The sequence below is a fragment of the Pteropus alecto genome, unplaced genomic scaffold (assembly GCF_000325575.1).
Source record: "Pteropus alecto unplaced genomic scaffold, ASM32557v1 scaffold157, whole genome shotgun sequence".
NCBI lineage: Eukaryota > Metazoa > Chordata > Mammalia > Chiroptera > Pteropodidae > Pteropus > Pteropus alecto.
In genome coordinates, this window is record NW_006440626.1 from 4,967,350 (window position 1) to 4,975,644 (window position 8,295).

Here is an 8,295-nt window from a genome sequence, read left to right on the forward strand (position 1 = left end):
CCGCTCGCCCGCCGCCCCACATGGAGCTGTCAGCCATCGGCGAGCAGGTGTTCGCCGTGGAGAGCATCCGGAAGAAGCGCGTGAGGAAGGTGAGGCTGCCGGGGGGCGGCTCCCAGGACCCCTTTGGGGTCCCCTCCTGCTCCCAACACCATCCGCTCCACGCTGGAGGCGAAGGGAAAATGGGGCGGGGGCCCCAGGCAGCCCCACGCTAGTGGGCTTGTTTCCCAGCCCATGCCTCAGTTTCCCCCGCCACCTGGTAGGGCGAGTAGAATAAAAGTTGTCGCCCCGGGATGCTGGGGGCAGCTGAGCCCGCCAGAGCTGGAGATGAGGATCTGACTGTAGGGATCCTGAACGCCATCCTTCCTCACGCTCCCCTCATCCTAAATATGGGGAGACTGAGGCCCAAGTTGAGGAAGCGTCTTGCCTAGTGTGTGAGCGTCGGAGCTGGGTCTCGAACTCAGGACTCTGGACTCTTGGTACCAAGACCTTTGAAGTTGGAGGCGGAGCTTTGGAACAGCCTCTTGCCTCAGAAGTCTTAACTGCTGGACTTCGACCTTTCCCGATCCTCTCTACACCCCCACCTCCATCTTTCTCTCCCTCTTCCAGTGCACACCCCTCGGTCTTCCCCACCCCAACTCTCGGCCCCGCCCGGCAGGGCTCAGCGAAGCCGCCTACAGCGCTCCAGTATCCTCGAAACTCCTCCCCCTTCGCCTTGGCCTTGGCCTCCGCCTACAAAACATACACCCTGAAATTTAAGGAGGTCTCTCCTGGGTTTGGGTCCCCGCGCCTCCGGCTGGACTTCGGCGGTCCACACTTCCTGTGCACATGTTTGCAGAGTGGGCTCGTTCCGGACCGGAGGTTGGGGCTGCGAGTCCTTGGGGAAAGTTCCTCTCCTGGCCCTCGCCACCATCCTTTTCCCCCATCTCCTCTCTGCAGCCCCTCCGGAGGCTCCGGCCACAGGGCTGGGAGGGGGCTTAGAGGTCACCGCCTCCCACTTGAGGCAGAAACTGAGGCCCAGGCAAGGGAAGTGACCTGGTCAAGGTCACACAACAAGTTAGAGATGGAAGTAGCACAGGAGCTCAAGTTGGCTGATTGCCAACTCATCTTTCCAGAGAAAAAACTGTCCTGACATCTTGGGCTAAGGTCAAGGTGAGCCATGAGCTTCTTTCTCCAACTCTGATGGGGTTGAACTTTTGTCTTCAAGTTCGCGCTGCCCCTCCTCCTTCTCCCATCCTCCAGAGTTTCCTCGATTTTAATTTATTCCACCGAACCCAGTGCTTTCCATGAAGTGTAGCCCAAGCAGATACAGTGATTACCCTCCTTCTACACCAGCCTGAGGGGTAGTGCCAGAGACTGAGGAGCGTCATTCCTTCAGCCATTCGTTTAAAATAAATTTATTGAGGATCTGTTATATACCAGGCACCATTCTAAGCCCCAAGGAGGGATACACCTATTCCCTCGAGGACCAGATATTCTGGCAGAGACACCCAATGAATGAGGAAATAAATACAGATGCTTTCCGGTGGGGCTGTGTGCTATGCAGAAAGAATTGTGAAGTAGGAGGGATAACATTAGGAAGGGTGGCCAGGAAAGGCCTCTTTGAAGAGGTGACATATCTTGGCCTCAGAGTTCTGGTGTGGAGGGGTTCCGCCATTGGATGAGGTTGGACTGGAAACTTTTGAAGGCCCCTGTGAGCTGTGAGGAAGGGGGGGACCTGGCTGGATTTTCTGACTACTGGAGGGGTGGCCATCATTTCTAAAGGTGGAGACTTTGTCAACTTTCTCTGGGGCCCTGCTAGGAACTTTTGAATCGAGAGCCCTGCCTCTCCCAGGGAGGGGGCTGGTGGGACTGGACCCTTGGGGAACACCTGAGCGAGGAATTTTCTATGATTTGGAGAGTCTTCTGATCTAAAAAGGAAAGAAAGTTTTGGTCTTAGCGCTGGGACTCTGGACACTGGATCTCTGGTGATACACACACCCCCATGTAGTCTCAGTTTCCCCATGAGTGACATGAGCTCTGAGCTTCTGCCACAGGAGCCCCAGAACAATCAGGGACCAGGGGAACTCTTGTGCTCTAGTAGGGAGGGTGGTCTGGGGTGGTCATGTAGCAATGAAAGTTTGGGGGGGTCTCTGGGTTGGTGGGGATCTGGTGCAGGGGAGTTCCCTGGTCTGTGTGTGTGTGTTGGGGGATGTCTTATCTGCAGAGGGGATTGGGCCTTACTGTCCTGTGAGTGGTTGTCTTACTGTGTATCTCACTGTGTCTGCTTCTCTTTTTTCCCAGGGTAAAGTCGAATATCTGGTGAAGTGGAAAGGATGGCCCCCAAAGTAAGGTCCTTTGTGTGTGTGTCTGCCTGCCTGTACATCCCTCCGTCCACCTTTTGCCCTCTCGCCTGTCTAGCGTTTAGCTATAGCCGCTCTAGTAATTGGTTGGCAGGTCTTGATTAAATCATCTCGTCTGGCTCTCAGTTGCCCCTCTGCCAGCTGAGGGGCTTGAAGCACATGATGGTCAAGGTGGGCCCCAGCTTCCCTTCTCACCTGCTCCCCTTGGTTGAGCTCCATCTTCTGGTTGGAGCCTCCCCTACCCTCCTTCTTGCTTTTCCTGGCACCTGGGAGGTGAAGGTCCAGCATCCTGGCTTCAGAGATGGCTGCTGGCCGGGTGGAGAAGCCCCCAAGCCACAGCAAGTACAGGGCTTGGGCAGGAGTTTGTGGGGCTGGATAAGACAAGTCTAGCCAGTGGGGCACGAGTCCTCAGTGCCATAGAACTAGGGACAGAGCCTAAGCCCACCTTGCCTTTGGACAGCACTCTTGTCTACAGAGCAGGTTCCCATACAGCCTTGTGAGGCAGGTGGGCTGGTGATCTCTAAAAATGAGGAAACAGGCTCAGAGAGGGTAAGCTGCTTGCCTTAAGTCACACAGCAAGAGTTGAACTAGGCCTTCTCATTTTCAGGTATCTCCTTTGTGCCTCTTCCCTCTTAGAGTTGGGGGGCTGGGAGCTGGGTCTAGGACCTCTCCCAGTCGCTCCACCTATCTTGCAGAGGCCCAATCAGGATCATTCACACAACCAATCACATCCCAGCAGGGAGTTGTTTGGGGGGGGGTGAATGAACAAGTCGTGGGGCCTCCCCATTGGTCTGTAGGTGCCCCACCTCCCTGCCCTGTCTCCCAGAGACCTACTCCTGGAACCCCCCTCTGCGTGGAGCCTCTGCTGTCTGTGCCAGGGGCTTTCTGCTGTGCTGGTGGAGGGGGCTGGCCTGGTATTGTGTCCTAGGGAGCACCTTGGGGGGCATGGTGGGAAGAGACAGCAGAGGGGAAGATGGTTTATGCTGCTTCAGCTTCCTTCTCTGCAAAACGGGTTCAATAGTCCAGGCCCTGCTCTCCCAATGGGCTCCTTCACCTGTGGGGTGAAAGGTTTGGGCCTGTGTCCAGGGTGACCTGCAGGCATCCTTATGGTTGGAGTTGGTGGCTGGCCAACAAGATAATGCACTTGTGCATTCCTCCTGCTCCTGCTGCCCCTTCCCAAACACCCCAGGACTGAAGAAGGGTCCCTTCCTTCACTGGGCAGATGAGAGGTGGACTTCCGGCCTGGGCGAAGGGGCAGCAAGAGTGCAGGAGAGCTAGAGGGAGAAGCCCAGGGTGGGCAGCCAGAGCATTGGCTCCCTGGTACTTGCCCCCCTTAGCTTCTGCACCAGAAGGCATTGTGTTGGAGTATGGTCCCAGCTTGGTGGCCTTCAAGGCACTTTTGGCTATTTTTCCTCCTTTGTAGATTCCATCTTTTGAAAGATTTCTTTCTCTGAGCAGAGATACTTATCAATTAAAAGTTCTATCTCCCATTTTTATTAATCCCAAATGAATATGTCTGCCCATCAGAGCTTCCATCAGCAGGGAAGACATAGCGCCCCCAGAGCAGTCCCTCCATGATTCTGTTGGCCGGAGCCCTGGCCCCGGGGGCCACTGGTTTCTTAATATGCTGAGACCACCAGATGGGCCCCTCACGACTACCTTTTATGACCCACCAAGGAAGTTCTGGGAGCCCTGTTTGACCAGATGACTGGGGCACCTGTGACTCCCCCACACTTTGGTCCTGGGTTCCTGGCCTGGTTCACAGCTGGACAGCTGTGAGCCCTTGGGCAGGTCCCCCAATGTGGTGGCACCTCTGCTTCCTCATCTCCAAACTGGAACAACAAAGCCTTTGTCACAGCGTTGTGAGGATTAGGTGATGGCTAGAAAGTACCTGGTGCATTCTCAGCCAGCCGAGCACTTAGTAAATGTTTGCTATTAATAGTTAGACAGTTCAGCTTCTAGTTTCCCCCAGCCAGGAGAGGGACCTGGGGAATTCCATTCCTCACAGAAACTCAAAGTGGCCTAGAAATCATTTAGCTGAGTTCTTAGATGGGGAAACTGAGACCTAGAGGGAGGTCCTTACTAGAATATAACTGCCGCGTGCCTTGTGGTCCCCACTTCACGTCATCCACTCTGTCACCCCACTTCACTTGGGGGAAGACAGAACATCAGAGGGAGAAGCAGGAGACCCAGGGCTCCTTTGTAACCCACTTTGTCTTCAGTTTCCTCCTCGGGGGGTCTGGCTTGCAGCAGGAGCTGAGAAAGGTGAGGATTGGGTCGTTGGGCATGCTGCTCCCTGCAGGCCTGGGAGGCTCGGCTAGGGCAGTGCCGGCATCAGTGGGGAGGGGAGTCAGATTTTCCTGCTCCACAATCCCCTCCTCACTCTGGCCAGGGAGGCTTATATTAACAACAACAAACACATTTTCTAAAGGAACACCAGCTCTGTGCCAGGCTCCTGTTAAGCCTTTACATGCTTTGCCTATTTTCTCTCCCAGCAGACAAATGACTGCCTTCCTCCCCAGCAGGCGGGGCAGAAGAGCTTTCTTGCTTCTTCTGGCAGGCACAGCAAATGGCACAGGAAGGGGCTGGGGGCATAGGGCAGGGGATGTTTTATCATCAGCTACAGGTGTTCTCAGCCCCGCAGAGACCTTCAGACACCTCGCTGTCCTTGCGACCTGCCCAGGACTGCTGTTCTCCCTTTGAGACCGTGCTCCTTTCATCCTTTCCCACTTGCGAAGGTTACGGCATCTTCTAGGGAGGACCGCCTCCGTGGAGCGTTAGTAATGACCAACGCTCAGGGCACAGCAGTAAGGAAGCTGCTGATCAGTAAGCCCCTGTGATCAGGCACTGGCCCATTTAATTGACTCATGGCAACCCACTTTACAGATGAGTCCTTGCCCAGGGATACAGCTGGGGCATTTTGAACTGCAGGCTGTCTGACCCCAGGGCTTGGAGACCTAGCCCCTTTGATATACAGCCAGCTCTGGCAAAGGTGACAGAGGATCTCTTGTGTGGGGGGCGCTGATGGCTAGTTCAGTAGGAAATGCTCAGGCTGTGGACCCAGTCCAGGCTGCCTTTGAACCCCATTCTATAACTTACCAACTGTGTGACCCAGGGCAAAGCCCTTGGCCTCTCTGCACTTCCATCTCCCCATCTGGGAAATGAGGCCCTAGCCTTAAGGGGCCCTGCCAAGGCGCCTATGACAAGAAGTTCATAACAGAGCCAGAGGCAGAGGTGCTTCCTTCTCCTAAGACTCGGTTTGGGCAGCAGCAGCAGAGTCCAGGACTGGATCCTTGGCAGGTTTTTGCACTCTCTAGACTTTTGAAATTGATTTAAGGCTTATTTGCTTTTATTATGTATCATAATGAACCAAGTACTTCACATGGCTTAACACATCTAATAGGAATATCAACCCTAAAAGCCAGACCATTGGTAGCCCCACTTCACGGATGGGTAAAGAGAGGCCTCAGCCATTGAGTCGCTCGCGCAAGGCCACCCCTGCAGGCTTGCCCCCAGCCCACCTCGCTTCTCATTTTGCCCGGCTTTAAATTCGAGTGGGGTAATGGGGCAGGCCTGGCTCTGCGGGGCGCCCCGCCCCCAGCACGGCGCGAGCCTGCGCAGACCGGGCTCTGGCCCCAGCCGGGAGCCTGTTTACCGGTCCCAAGGGGGCGGGGCTGTCGGTCACGTGGCCGTGTTTACCTCTCAGTCAGTGTGCGTCGTCCCCGCCCCCGTCCCCCATTGGTTGGCCCGGTAATCCGGGGTACGAGCCCCCACTGCGTGCGCGCGCGCGCGCGCGCGCGTCGCCCAGGCTCGCGGAAGAAGGGAGGGGCGGGGCGATGCGAAATGGGTCCTCGGCACCTCAGCTAGTACTCCGTAGCCGCGCAGTGTGCGCGGGTTCCCTCTGCTCTCCCCTTCTGGCCCCGTGATGTCGCCCAGGTTGTGGACGCTGCCGCCTGTGCGCTCCTGTTCTTGAGCCCTTCTGTTCCCGAAATGGATTTGCCGTCTCTGTGGCCTCTGGATCCCCACTCTGCGGAGGAGCACTATTGTCCTCCATTTTAGGGGAACCCAGGGTGTTTGACAGACACTCGTGCCATCCACCTCCCCTTCCATTCCCCTAGCATGGGAGCAGGGCCAGGCCTCCAGCTGCCAAGTTTGACCCTGTGCTGTTGCCTCAGATCCCATGGATTCATGCCCCAGGCTAGTAACAGCCCCCTTTGAATCCTCCAACCCTTTCTGTGTACCTACTGTGTTCTGATCCTCGCAGTCCGATACCGAGGACTGGTCAGTCAGGCTGTTCCCCTCTTCCATGGACGTCCCACCTCGGTGACATGTGCGGGACCAGAAGGCAGAGATTAAACTGAGTTCCAACCACAGACTGGCCACTCGCTGGCTCAGTGGCCTTGGCAAGATATTTACCCTCTGTGCCTCAGTGTCTTCATTTGTAAAATAGGGTCACCTACCTCATGAGGATGTTAGGAAGAGTCGATGGGTCCCTGGTGGTAGTCCACGCTCCCTCCTTGCTGCTACTGTGGTGGTGCTGGTAATTCTAAGATGAGGAACCGGGTCCAGAGAAGGTTAGGGACTTGCCAGGAACCGCATAGCAGCTACATCAACAAAAAATGGGCAGGATGTTGGGGAAGCGGGCAGAGCAGAGTGAGGTGACCTTTCTACAGCTAGAGAAAGAGGGCAAGGCAGCCGCAGGAGGAACACAGAATTCCCCCTTTCTTGTAATTAGTTCCAGTAGTGGAAATTCATCCTTCATTTTCGGAGAGGAAGGTATGGAGTCTTAATCAGCCTCTGGTTGCTCATAGTTGGGGCTTTACCCAAACTATTTAAAAACAAACAAACCTGTTTCACTTTCAGCATTGCTTCAGGGTGAGCAAAATTGCAGTGGCTTGTAGAGCCATTCCTCTGGGAATGGCTCTACATCTGCCATCTGCCCACCAGGATGCCATCTGGGTTCATCGGTAATTATGGTAGATGCCAAGTGCAACAGTAAGGCCATAGTGGGGAAGGTTCACCCTGCTGGGAGAGGATTCAAAGGGGACTGTTACTAGCTGAGAGAGATGTCAGGGAAAGCCATAAGGACGTGGCTCTTAAAAGGATGAGTAGGAGTTCACTGGAGTGGGGAGAGCACAGCACGTGCAGAGGAAGAGAGGTGAGATCGTGCCTGCTCAAGCTGGGCATGTGGCACGTGGGTAGGGGCTATAAGGCCTTAGAGCATGGACCTTCATTGCTGAGTCCACAGATCTCAACAGGGCACCGACAGGAAGTCGGTATGCGGCAGTATCACTGGAGAAAGGAGGAGAGGATTCTGTTTTGGGGCAACTTGTTTGATCTAGATTGGACTACTGTGAGGTTCCACAGTCCCAGGACAGTTTAAAATGAAGGTTTTAGTTAGGCTGCTGTGGACTATGGGGGCAGGGGCCCTGCCCAGCCTCTTTCTGCCTCCTAACACCTCCCTAATACCTGCCCATTTCCTTTCTTATCCAGCAGAGCTAGGTGCAGCCCCGGCCAGAATCATAGTCCATTGCTCTGGTTTTGTTTGTGCATACACATGTGCACATACACACTGTTAGGTTTATACATAGTATATTTGCATGTATGTGCATATGTACAGATACAAACATATATGTTTTTAAATTTTTTATATACTAGCATCTGTTTATGGGGAGCGATACTGGTTTTTCCACTTATGGAAGTCATATACAGTCTGCTGTAAAAATAGAACTATATAAACTAAAAAGTGAGCTGCATTAAAGGCTGATACTAAGTAAATGACAGTTCAGGTGGAACAAGGGTGGCTGAGCTCGGGAAGTGCTGAGCTGTCTCAGCCCAGGTCTGTCCCACAGGGCATGCTCTCTGGTCTGGGAGTGGTAGAAGATCCCCTGGGGAAATGCCAAGAGGGCCTGCCATATGACCGCTGCAACATCCAGTTGCTGGACACTTAGCAAAT

At 54.6% G+C, this 8,295-nt stretch overlaps 1 protein-coding gene across 3 annotated transcripts in view; it reads left to right on the top strand.

Moving 5' to 3' along the window:
• Positions 1–6: 6 nt before the first annotated feature.
• The window catches only part of CBX7 (chromobox 7), a 20,185-nt gene continuing 11,896 nt past the window's right edge, over positions 7–8,295 (top strand). For all 3 annotated transcript variants that reach the window (XM_006917407.3, XM_015593606.2, XM_025050624.1), the window contains exons 1-2: positions 7–89; positions 2,281–2,324. In XM_006917407.3, coding sequence (XP_006917469.1) covers positions 21–89; positions 2,281–2,324 — 113 coding nt within the window. In that variant the 5' untranslated portion in view covers positions 7–20. The remainder of the gene's footprint in view (positions 90–2,280; positions 2,325–8,295) is intronic.